This window comes from Lepisosteus platostomus, chromosome 8 (assembly GCF_059453375.1).
Source record: "Lepisosteus platostomus isolate fLepPlt1 chromosome 8, fLepPlt1.hap1, whole genome shotgun sequence".
Classification (NCBI taxonomy): domain Eukaryota; kingdom Metazoa; phylum Chordata; class Actinopteri; order Semionotiformes; family Lepisosteidae; genus Lepisosteus; species Lepisosteus platostomus.
This window is the reverse complement of record NC_142618.1, coordinates 31298310-31311689: the sequence shown is the minus strand read 5'-3', so window position 1 is coordinate 31311689 and position 13380 is coordinate 31298310. Positions and strand designations below refer to the sequence as shown.

Genomic DNA, 13380 nt, shown 5'->3' with positions numbered 1-13380 from the left:
AGTCCACATGCAACTACAAATCCTCTCCACACATCCTCAGTGTTAATTCTCCTGATTATAATCTTACATACTTGCGACCCAACCAACATCTCCATATACTTGCTTTGCCCATCAAACAGCTCAACACACTATCTGCCCCAGAAACTGCTCCATACCTACCAAGCAGCCAGTCAGAGTCCTACAGCCCTGTATTATGTCTATTGAGAGCCTCCTCCGAACTGGCTATTTTGCTTTAATGAACCCTGAAGCAGGGACTTGAATGTATGGATTCAGTGCCTAATCCCAGCAGGCTTCTATCTGGTTATTCATGTTGGAATGAGGAGGCTAAACAGGGCTGTCCATCTAACCAGGTTAGAAACTTGGTAAAATGATTTATTGGATTCTTTTACTCATCTTATACAAGGTCTAGACAGTCTAGGCATTTCTGTTATATTCCACTGCAGAACATCAACTCATCCTCAGTTTCATTCTCTTATCTGATCTTGAACATGACAATGAAGACTCAACTGGATCTGCAGCAGATCATGTAACTCTGTGGTTATGAAAAGCTGGTAAGACAAGCCCTAGCAATGCTGTTATATGTCTGACATGCAGCTCAAGGACATTTTTATCAAACATGTCTTCAGGCTGCTCAGTCTCACTTCCTGCACATGCTGTCCCAATGGCAAATACTGGCAATTTTTTAAACGGATCTTTTAGTTAATAAAGCACTGAACCACTAAATGATTTAGAAACACCATTAACTTACTGTGATGCCAATCACAACGTCAATAATAGGGAACCCTACATTTTAATTATAAAATAACCTTATTTGCTTAGGATAGCTAACTGCTAGTTAATCAGATAACCATCAAAAACCAACCCAGTTTTATGACTACAAACAATGTTTGGAAAATTGATTTAAAATCTGTTGGGTCATAGTTAGAATAAACTGAATACTGTATGCTGCATCAACCTTGTGTGTGTTTTTAAGTTGATTCTAGTTTGCTTTTACATTTGCTTAAAGAACAGATCTTGAAATGCCTCCACATGAAGCCAGAAGAGCTGGCAGAAGTGAATATTCACTAGGACAAACAAGTTGTGCACATCTACAGCAAAATACCTCAAGGAGAATTGCATCCATCATCGCCATGCCAACATGGTGCGGCGCCAAAACTATGTGGTGAACAAGCAAATGACCCTTTCATTTTCTCTCCCTTAGACACTACTGTTGGCTCTTTCACTGCTTATATCAGACCTGTGAACAGCACCACATTCACAGTGCTGTGTGTACTTTGGAGGTCTTTGTCACATCTAAAATATCTTCAATGAGTTTCACAGAAGCACAGTCTGAAACTGAAATGAAGCTACCTCTGTGGTCAGATGGAAGAGTTTAGAAACCATAAACATGTATAATTTGACACGATTCATTTTTTTTTTTACTGGAATAATATATATTTACATAAAAAGGTAGCTTAAGGTATTTTTCAATACATTCTGTCTTTACATTTCAAAAAGACACATCTAAGAGAGTATGCACTTCACTGTGCAATTAAACATAAAGGATATTATTTCTAATAATATTGTAGCATATTACTCAGACTGATAATAGGTAGTATAAAGTACATAAGAGCTCAATGAACTACTTTCAACCATTCATTTTTGATAACCTGCACCTAGGAAGCCTAATTCAGCAGACAATGGACCCAAAGCAGGATGAAAAAGTCCATTATAACTTGAAATTGTATCTTCCATCTAATATTTAAAGCAGACGTTGCAACAGTCTTGTTAAGAAATTATTTTCTTCTCATCTTACTCAGCTGTCAGACCTGACCTCTACCACAGTTAGTTTTTTTAATCAACACTGTAGATAACTAATGAAGTCACTCAACTCCTGCATATCATTTTTAGAAGCACAGAACATTTTGCTTTCTATGTGATGTCTCACTTTGTCACATGTGATTCAGCTATAATGATTTATAGAAGAAGCATATGGACTTCTTTCCCTGATGACTTTCTAATCAAAAGTAAATAGTTATGGAATAAGTCAATATACAACAGCAGTATACCCGAAAGACCTCATAGAGCTACAGACTAAAAAAAGAAAAACATTCACAAAGATACTTAAGCTAAAAGAGTGAATTTAAAAGAAAAGAAAAAAGTACATTTGCATGCAGAAGAAAGACTCAGACACTTTAAAAGACAGAAAAACCAATAAACAGGAAAGAAAGATGGAAAGACAGCCAGGCTAACAGGATAAGCAGCTCACATCATCCAGTAACTTCCCCTCCACTCGCAGCTCCCACGATGCAATGCTGCCATCGGAGTCATCAGCATCTGGCTTGGCAGGGTTGAAGGTGTTTGAGATGTACAGTCTCAGCTTGCGCTTTTGCTGTGAATAAAGACAGGGACTTCTTCATCTACAGTGTAATACAAATCTGCTCTCCCATTTTTCTGCCTTGAACCACGTGTCTGTGCCAACCTGTAGTTAGACGCAGCTCTCACTGATGATACTTAGAGCTGCTGTTGCCTGCAAAACCACAGGAGGTACAGGAAAGCACTCTTTGGTAACTCCCTAAAAAAGAAACCTCTGACTGACATTTAGAACCCTTAACACTGCCAAGATTCTCAACATTCTGAATACAGCAATACATCCCTGAACAAACTGGTGATACTGTAGGTAAAGCACAAAAACACAGAGTTAATTAAAAAACTGTCTAATACAATGGTTTTTTAAATATATTTAGCCATCCAGTCTGTTTACAGCTCTGGAGTCTGGCTTCTCCTTTTTGAAGTGTGCATCTGTACTAGTGGTGCTTAATGTGGACTTGATTACCATGCCTGAAATGATTGATTTCATTACTTTGGCTCAGGGAGCACAGCGGTATATCCCTCATTGACAAGCAGCATTCTCATTTGCTGTCCCCAGGCGTCATAACTCTCCCTGCATTTCACTTGGAAACTAATGAGGAACTCGTCAAGTAGACCTGACCAGCTTTTACCAGTGACTGGCCAGAAGTGGATGAGATGGAGGGAAACAGGAGCCGTACCTTCATAGGTCTCTTCAGAGCTTCCTGGATATCCACCCGCTTCCGCATGATGGTTTGGTCCAGTTTGCGCTCAAATGCCAGGAGATCCATATAGGCCTGGGATTCTGGGACCAACTCACGGATCTGGGGGTGGAGAAAGGTAAGTGATGGATGATATTGGATGAGAGTACACAGCATTTCATTTCATAAAAAAATATTTCATAGTTCATGTAACAAAAAAAGGGATTCGCCAACTACTTTCCATTTTATACACCCATACAATATGACATTTGTTGCTCAGTTCTGTTTTGCTGCCACGACCTTTGTACCACCTGCAGAGATGAGGACTGTGTACATTCTCCTCTGAAGGGTGCACTCCCAGAGCAATCTGCCATCCTTCGCACAGTGAGTTCCATACTTCCCACAGCAGAATTAGCAACAACATGAAGACAGGTGCAGCTCTCACTGACACCACTGCAAGCTCAGAGCAGGCTGCAGATACTCTGAAGGTACCTGGTGCTGTGTGGGGCCTCCCAGTCATAGTCAGATAATGACATGATCCAGACTTGAACCTGACTACAAATAAGTGTCCTTACCGGTCAAGCCACTCAGAAGCCACCTTCACAAACAACTTCTCAAGTGGTCTTTAACTTGAGAATTGCTTTAAAAAATCATCAGTCACTGCGGACATTAAACATCTTGATATACAGTGGTGTGAAAAAGTAAGTACACCCCATGGAAACGATTGTCTCTTTTTACATTTTTGGACAAAAGGATATTTGATTGTCATTTCAACAATACTGATAGATAAAGGTGATCTAATTAAAAAAAAATAACATTGAAAAATCCCATTTTGCACTCATTGGTACTATTTAAATCAACAGAAATCCAATTTTCTTGTTCGGAAAAAGTTAGTACACCCCTACCTTAATCATTGCATCAAATGCCTAAAATTAGAATCAGGTGCACCAAAACAGGGGCAAATGATTAGAACATCAAAAGAGAGTAAGTTGAGGGCGCTGCCTTATATAAACATCAGAAACCTGTGGTCTGGTTTGGTCTTAGCAATTGAGGTGTGTGGCTACATCGTGCCACAAACAGCAAACAGCTCTCTGAGGGCCTCAGAAGAAAGATTGTTGATGTCTATTTCTGTCACAGGAGCTGGTACTGACTACCGAGTAGTGTGTATTTTGGACCCTATGTAGACGATATAATCCAGAAGTGACTGGAATAATACTTCAAGGGAAACACACTAGGAGCAGGACGGGATGACAGACAGGGGGGCGTGACGGCTGTGATCGGGTGCTCAGGGGGGGTGGCGCAGGTGAATAAGTCCTAAGTTAGTCCAAAGGGGAAACCGGGGGGCAGTCCAGGGTCCAGGAGCCAGGAGATCTAATCCGAGACAGACAAGTTTAAAACCGGAACGGGATCTGGAACAGGAACAGGGAAAGGGAACCAGGAGGATAAAAACAGTAACGAGGCCAGGCTCTCCGAGCCCGAAACTCAGCAGGTCAGGACGCCATGATGAAGCCTATGCCGTTGGGTCTCCCCAGGACCCGCAAGCAGGCGGGCTTCTGGGCGTCCATCTTCCAATGCAGAGCAGGGAATAGTGGGAGCACTTGTCTTTAAATAATAACAAGGAAAACAAGGGACAGGTGCACATAATGAACTAAAATAGGAAAGGATTGGAGCACCCTTAAGAGGAAGCAATTTGTAGTCAATCACTCCATTGTCCGAAAGATCATCTACAAATGGAGAAAATTTCAAACTACTGGCAATCTATCCAGGCCAAATTGTCTCACCAAATTCAGCCCAAGAGCTGAACAAAAGATGCTGGAGGAAGTCTCCAAGAACCCCAGGATAACATCAAGGGATTCACAGGCAAGTCTTGCCTCAATCAATGTCAAAGTGCATGAGGCAACCATCCGAAAGAGACGGCGCAAGTTTGCCCTAAATGAGAGGTCTCATAAAAGAATAAAGATGCACAACTGAAGTTAGTCAGACAACACCTAGGTGAAAATCAGAACTATTGGAACAATGTGCTCTGGATGGATGAGACAAAGGTAGAGCTGTTTGGCCAGACGTCATGTCTGGTGAAAACCAAAAACTGCCTTTGAACAAAAGAACCTCATACGACCTATAAAGCATGGTGGTGAAAGCATTATGGTTTGGGGCTGCCTCAGGGCCTGGCCAGCTTCCCATCATAGAGTCAACCAGGAATTCCACATTGTACCAGAGAGTACCCAAGGAGAATGTGAGGCCATCTGTCAAAAAGCTGAAGCTGAACCATAAATGGACCTTGCAACAAGACAATGACCCAAAACACTCAAGAAAATCCACAAAAGAATGGCTCAAAAAGAAGAATGGAGGGTTATGAAATGGCAGTCAAAGCCCAGATCTTAACCCCATAGAAATACTGTGGGGGGACTTGAAGCGAAACATCAAGTTTATTCAAACAGTTCAAACAGTTGAAGGAGTTCTGTAAGGAGGAGTAGGAAAACATTTCTCCAAGTCGATGAAGAAGACTAACAGACAATTACAAGAAAGTGATTTCTGCTAAAGGGGGCAACACCAGCTGCTGAAGCTAGGGTGTGTACTTATTTTTTCCACAGTAGGCAATTGCATTTCTGACTTTTTTTTTTGTTGAATAAATGATTGCAAAGAATAATTTTCATTGTTATTTGTGAAATTAGATCACCTTTATCTATCAATATTATTGAAATGAAGATCACATATCCATACATGCAAATATGTTGAAAAACACACACCTTTTATTGGGGTGTACTTTTTCACAGCACTGTATATGCACACCAGGAAAGGCACAGGGTTCAAATACACATAGGGGTTCTACACTGAGTGAGTCCAACATCCAGCTGCGATAACTCTTCCAGTGGTGAACAGAACACAGGAATTCTTGAACACAGGTCTCATCTCCCTGACTAAAGTGCCACCATTCTGTGCCTTATCACATGCACATAATTTGTAATTATGATTACCTGCACAATAGTTATTTTTATTTTACATCTTGTTTTTCATCTGGATAGTCTGTTTGAGAATAAATTCTCATTTACAAATGATTGCCGAGAGATTTAACCATTTATACAGCATGGCATTTATTGTGATTGTGTGTGAAGTACACTGAGTAAGGCTACAAATGGAGCTACCCACTCATGAATCTATGACCCTCCACTTCTGTATCTAGAGCCCTAACCACTACTCCTCTCTGCTGTCCCTGAAATAATAACAAAGAATTCTAATTTTAGTTTATTCAGGCATCCCGAAAACTCTATGGAACTAAGGCAATATGATATGATATTTTTGTGATTCTGAAATTCTTTAGTGATATAGCAATAAAATTGTATTTTGCTGAAAAGCTCATTAAATGCAAAGAAGCAACATGGTATATTGCTGTATGCAATATAAACACCCTATAATCCAAGTCCTTTATTGGTAAATTACCCTTACTTGGCTTTTGTTTGTTTACAAAATAGTTGCTCCATTGTTCAATGTCCTTTAGAAAGTCTGAAAAGAGATTCCATCTTTCTTTGGCTGTGGAAATAATTTTTTACTTGAAAGCAATGACATGGAGTGGATAGATTTGTGAATTGAAACTGTTTTCAGCTTTAATTTAATATACATGTGTTAAGAAGCTTTCAAGGTTGAGTTTTAAATGTGCTCATGCTGCAAAAGAAGACAACCAAGATTCCATTTCTTTCTGTAAATTCAAAAATCCATTTATTTATTCAATCTGGCTTAATTGAGTTATTGTAAAGCTGATTATATTTTAATTTTATTATATCTTTTGAGGCCTATGAATGGTGGTAAAAATCAGAGAAAATTGAGTGCAGAAAGCTTCATATTCTTCGATGAAGATGTTGCTTTTGTATCTGAGGCTACTGTAGCTGTTTTACTTTGGTAGCTAATTTATAATGTAATGCTAACCCTCGACTAAACGTATTGTCCACACAAAGAACAGAACAAAATCTGCACCTCAAAAAACGATTTCTTTTTTTGTGAAGAAATCCCAAGTTTAAAATATGTAAAAGGCAAAAAAGCAAACCATTATTGTATTTGTATGGAGGAACCCATACAGTTTCCATGTGATGTTTTTTTTAATTCTGTTTTAGTCATTTTGCTAAAGAAGGATGAAAGAATTTTCCTCTTTAATCTGCGGTTTCGAGAGCTCAATCTGTTCTGCGCTGGAAGACCCTATTTTCACCTGAGGGCAGACACATGAGGTGGAAATTCAAATGAGCCATGGGAAGGCTTCTTCTTGTGCTGTTTTTTCAGAAGCATGTGTTGCAAACAATTTTTATCAGAGAATCTCACCAGCACATTCATGGTGGTCAAAAGGCATTTTGTATGATAGGAACTGTTTAAAAGCAAAATGTTCTTTATACATAATTGGGATTCAGAAGCAAGGGATGTCAATAGACATTAATACAACAGTATATGTAACCCTGCCTAGATATATGGTACTTTTTTCGGTATGTATTAAGCCAGACCAGGACAAACCCCAAAACATAAATCTTGATGAGGCTTACAGCAAGTCAGGGCCTGTCCCAGAAATGTATGGATCAAGACAGACCTGAAGGTAGGTATCACTGCATTCCAACTGGATGGGATGCCAACACAGGGTATGGAGAAATGGACAATCTAGAACACTCACTTGATCCTAGTGAGTGTGTCTTTGGAAAGTGGAAAGAAACCAGAGCACCCAAGAAGAGCCCATGCTAATATGAAGGGAACATGCAGACTCCACAGAGATGGAGGATGGAGACCTGTCCTGAATGTGGAAATGTGAGGCAGCGGCGCTAACTGCCACTCCATCATGCTTCCCAACACATCAACAACTAAGACAAGACCGCCACTGTCCAGCCCAGGTACAGCAGATCACCATGGTTACAAAGAGCAAAGAGAAAGGATTGTAGATGTTTGTGCAAGATGTCTAATATTTATGCTACCAAGTCCATCGCATTAGAAACCCATTAATATTTTGAGGTAAAATGTGGGTGTATTTTACCCATGTTACACTGTGCCCTCCAAAAGCATTGTGATAGTAAAGTCAAAAAACAACTTATTTTTGCTTTTCAGGTGAGTATAAGTTTTAGGAAGCATTGACATTTCAAAATGTAAAAGTCAGCATTTGTTTTCATACACAAAGACTACAGTATGGTGAGTTTAACAGGTCAAAAAAGTCTTGCACTGTAATTATTGCCTCAAAAGGGATATGCAGCTTATTACTGATATTACTTAAAGTGAATCTGTCCCAACACATATGATCACTTGACACTTTTGGGTTGAACACAAAATATGTTTGTGTTCTACTATGACTAATAAGTGTATACATGGATTTATTCCAAATAAAGTGCATATTACATCATTTAGCATACAAAGTTGGCTCATCAAAAATACAAATTGCTGTACTGTAAAGTAAAATAAAACAGTTTTGACTTTGCTGTCCTCATTATTTCTGCGGGGTATTGTATGTCATTTTCTTGTATAAAGTAGCTCTGCCCTCACCTTCTCAATTGCCTTCTCTTGTTTACATGAGAAACTTGGTCCCAGCTGGGGACACAAGTCTGTATTGACCTGGAAAAGAGCATAGAGGACAGTGCGTTCTGATTCCATGTGATGTTCCTATATGCTTGTCCTTAAGTACCACTAACAACTCAGGATTTTGTATCTTTTGTGTGTGTTAGATTGGTGGTGCACGATGAATAATACCCACACTCAGTTTAGGTCCCAGAACACAAGACGGTTTCAGAAGCCAGGCGAAGGAGGTTTTAGAAATAAAAGACTAAGTAATAGCTGTATCAAAAATCTGGACTGCTAACGAGGCTTCTTGGAATGGAGTTAGGAGTTGGAGAGTTGGATCACAGGCTCAGCAATAACTACTGTAAAAGGGGAGCAGAATCCACTTCAGGGTTTTCTTGGTCACAAGCAACACCTGGAAGAGTCTCATCTTGTGTCCCTCCCTGCAAGAGGCTCCTTTCACTCAGCCCAAACTTCTAGCGTGAATAAAGTAAGCAAACCAAGAAAAGCTATTAAAGCATATAAATGGATTCAGTCTCAAGTCTGTTTTCTCTTTTCCTGCTGCTGTGTGAAGAACTATTCCTGTGTGCTGATTTGCCTGTTTGAAAAATCTAATTGGAAAATGAACAGCCTGCCAGTTAGCGATAAAGAAATGCAAAGCCCCAGTGACTATCGTGCCCGTGTGATTCATACTGAAATTACTTAGCTTCTCCAGCAAACTACGGTTTAATTTTACTACTATGCCTTTTACAGGTAGCACACACACATTTTCTTGTTTTTAAGGTTCCTTTAACCTCACTGCACTGACATTAGACACCATTGGACCAAGGACAATGTACAGTAACCGCAAACAGTAAAAAACAGTTTTTAAACAAAATAATACTTAAAAAGCAACTTATTCAGAAACTTATTTATGTTGGTATACATGATGTCAGGTTTATCAGATTGTATGGTTAATTTTGTAGAAGATATTTACCTAGGTCAACTTAAATGAGCTAAACTATAAAGTCCTCTGGTTCTCTGGCTGCACACTGCTTCAATCTGCTATGTTTGTGCCTCTTTATGACATGGCAGTAGGATCAGACAATAACACACTGACTTCAGTCTCTTGTCTTCATGTGTGGGCTGTGCTGGTGAAGTTTGACAAGTTTGACATTGGTCATTGATGAGCTGGCATGAAAAACAAACAGTACTTTCTGAGCTAAGAAAAGGGGCACTTGAATATGGATCTAAACCAGCTCAGACCTCTGTACTTTAAAATCCTAAGCATAATAACTTGGGATTGTCAGAACTCTTTTGGTTATGAGGAGACAGAGTTAACATGAAGTTGAGGTGGAAGCACTGGAGGGTTGCAAGTTCAAGACTCAGGTGTGTACTCTTGAACTAGGTATTGTACGTATTGTACAGCCAAGCCAGGATAATGTTTGCACTCTCACTTTAGTAAAGACTATTAGGAAATGTGAAATACTCTTGTTCAGTGAGCTACCCAGGTTTCCAAAGAAGGAGTAAGAGCTAACTCCACATCTGGACTTCCTTCAACACTGATGGAAGCAGCTTCGAGTATGGAATTGCAGTTGGGAACAGCCAGAAATAGCCCTGCCACTGTGAAACCGCACTTTTTCCCCCCCAAAGAACTCAGCATTGCTTAAAAGACAGAACATGACAGTGCGCATCAGGAGAAAGAATGCCATATTCTTGTACACAGCAGACTCCAAGATTAAGGCATGAAAATGAAGAAGAATCAACAGTCAAATCAATTTGCATGGTAGCCAAGGAAGATTCAAAAACAAAGCTGCATCTATTGTTAGAATACGCCCCTAACTACTTTGCCACATGTTATGTGGATGATAATGCAGTGCTGTTCTTCACTGTACATCACTTATGTCACACACAGTAATAAGTACAGCATACTGTACAAGCACCTCAAACCCTCCCTTTCAGTGTGGTCTGCATGGTTTAAAACATTCTGCACACTAAAATAAAGGCAGCTGCCCGTCAATGCCAGACATTGTGCCCAGATTCATATACGCATTTACAAATGAGACCCGACCGCTGCCTATTGTGGCGTGTCAGTTTCTAAACTGGGCTCACACCCAGGGATTTTCACACAACACCCTTGCGCATCTCTCAAGACACCTCTCCCTGCATGCCTGTTGACGATGCTCTCCACAGAGACAGACGGAGCCCAGGACAGCCTGTCTCCTTGCTTTGTAATCCACTGGGCTTTGCCTTGCCATCTCCGGGTCGCAGCGCACAACCAGACGCGAGCAAATACGAACGCCCATAGTGAAGGAACACAGGGTTATAACAACTACAGCCAAAAACCGACGGGGACAAAATACGACCTCAGAAATCGTTGAAGAAAGGGAAATTCAACAGTGCAAACAACTTTCAAAGAGGTTGCGTTACATCCTACAGCGTTTAGAGGAGGCTTTGCTACGGCTAGGACAAATTAGGCATGTCTATACCTTGGAAAACACCCTGTGCCTTCTGCCATCTCCTGGAATCTGAAACGACAGACTCTTAAGAATCTAAAATGCAGTCATCAGTCTACCACTAAAGATTTCATTTAGCAGACCCTTAACCATCGCCACCCCCCCCTCCCGCCACCGCCCGAACCTCCCAACCCACCAACCCCAGTCTCAACCCATTACATTTAAATACCCACCAATTCCCACCCCCTTTAACCCCCCCACCGTCCTCCCTCTTACTTCCCACCCCCTTTCGAACCCCTACAATTAAAACCAGAAACCCCAGAATTAGTGCTTTTCGTAAAAAAAATAGCTCACCCTCTGAGGGAGAATCTTGTCTGCCATTTTCCTTCTCTTGGCACTACGGAGGAAAAAAAGAAAGAAAGAAATAAAAAAAGAGCATGTTACTATGGTGACAGATAGCGGAGTACACAGGCCATCTGCTAAATTACTGGGACACATCCAGACATTGTTCCCAGCTGTTTGTAAGACTCCACTGAAGGCAGCCGAGGCTTTTGGATTTGAAGAGAGAGGGAAGGGAGGCAGTGGACCCACGCTGTCACACTGTGGTGCTGTGTGTCTGAGACAGGCTGAAGCACAGCCAATTTACTCTCACTTCAGCATGTTGCTTTTTAAAATTGATAGATTTTTGTGTGTGTGTCTGTGTGCTTCCCTGCTCCACACAGCTCTCCAGTTTCAGCCATCAGGATCTAAAAAAGGGAAATTAATTTATTTATGTACATTTTTTTTGTTATTTCACGAGGGAAGCAGTTTAGAGGATTGTAATGAGCCATAGTTGTTTTGGCCCTATTTAAACCAAGGCTGGAAGAAAGAAACAGAATTCAAAGCCTACGATGATAATCTCATTGCTTCAATAAACAAAATGATATAAGGAATTAATTGTGTCATGGCAATATTTTTAGTTATAGTCTTATAAAAGTCTTGATAATGTAAGGGAACTGCATCAAAATTAGTTAATGCACTTAGGCTATATTATTGGATGTAATTATCAAACTACTCTTAGACTTTACAGATTTAATTCTAATTTCGCTGCTGGGAATATTACAAGATCATTTACATTTCTGTTCTGGGGATCATTTTGTAAATTTTAAATGAAGGGGCAATTGTTTAACACCATGGGGTTTTGAAAGCTTGAGTGCACACAAGTCTGGCGGCAAACTCAGAGTGGTTCTTTGGTCAATAAACTGTGAACAGTCAGATGAGGAAGACGGGTTAGTTCCTCACGCCCTCAGTCAGCCATTATTCACTCCCAGACTTCCTAACATCCTGATGCGAGACCCCAAAAAGCCACCTACACATTAAATTATGTCAAAGCTGTCTAAACGGCCTCCTCTCCTTTGAAACTTATTATCGCAGGATTGAATACAATCACTGGAAATAGACTCAGTAGATCACCACTTTGCAACAGACTGTATATTTCAACAGCACTGTATAGTCCTGTAATTGGGACCTGTTGGTGGATTATTTTTCTTGACACATAGAACAGGGGATTGAAGTTATATAGTTGTATATATATAGTGGGGAGAGATATCTGGCCACATCTACACAAATCATCTCTTACTTTGTATATCTCAATTACCTGACTTATTATGCCTGTAAAACCACATATCTTATATCTAATTAACTTGTAGGAAGGGAATGCTGGTCCTTGCTGGCTATGTCTGTAGTGCGTGAATCCCATCAAGGATTTCAAGGGCTGCTGCGATGCTCTGGACTGTGAACCTGGATATCTGCCTCCAGACTAAACACAGCCCCGCTGTACTATGAAAACGTCTGGAAAACCGCCAGAGGCAGAACGACGAGGGAGAGGAAGCAGCAAAATGAGAGACAAGGAGAAGACTGAAGAGGTGACTGGTGTACAGAGGTGTATTTGAGACCAGATCACCTGCACATGAACAGCAAGGGGAAAGAGAGAGCTGAAAGCATACGTGAGACATGTCTGTTGAGGGCTGATGTGATGTGTTTTGCATACGGAGGTTTGTAAGGCTACGACATCACAGTATAGTGATGGCACAGCGTTCTTTCACAAGCACATTGCACTGCCATTGCCTAAAACAATTTTTAACAAGAAACGTTTTGGAGAATACTGAATCCCTGTATTCTCCAAAACAAGAGAAACAACATTTTCTCTTCTGGGCTGGTACAACCTTGACTACCTCCCTGTTTTCTCCATTCCAGAGCCTCTCTCAATCTCCGCAATCTCAAGGCATTTCGATTTGTGCAAAGTGAGCTTTCTTGAATGGTTGTAGTGTCCATTAGGAAGAATCTTGATGCCAAATAAAATCCTTGTCCTTGATAGTTTTTATGTCGCAGCACATTTTCCAGTTTTATAGTTAGGAGTTTCT

The 13380-nt window shown here is 40.5% G+C and overlaps 1 protein-coding gene across 11 annotated transcripts in view; it reads right to left on the bottom strand.

Moving 5' to 3' along the window:
- Positions 1 to 13380, bottom strand: part of smarcd3b (SWI/SNF related BAF chromatin remodeling complex subunit D3b) — a 95342-nt gene that overhangs the window by 19976 nt on the left and 61986 nt on the right. For 6 of the 11 annotated variants that reach the window (XM_088643118.1, XM_088643119.1, XM_088643125.1 and 3 more), the window contains 3 exons: positions 11333 to 11375; positions 3030 to 3152; positions 2249 to 2371 (listed from right to left, as the gene is read on the bottom strand). In XM_088643118.1, the coding sequence (XP_088499244.1) occupies positions 2249 to 2371; positions 3030 to 3152; positions 11333 to 11375 (289 nt within the window). Of the gene's footprint in view, positions 1 to 2248; positions 2372 to 3029; positions 3153 to 11011; positions 11051 to 11332; positions 11376 to 13380 lie in introns of all 11 variants that reach the window. The other 5 variants (XM_088643123.1, XM_088643115.1, XM_088643116.1 and 2 more) reach the window with 1 other exon arrangement.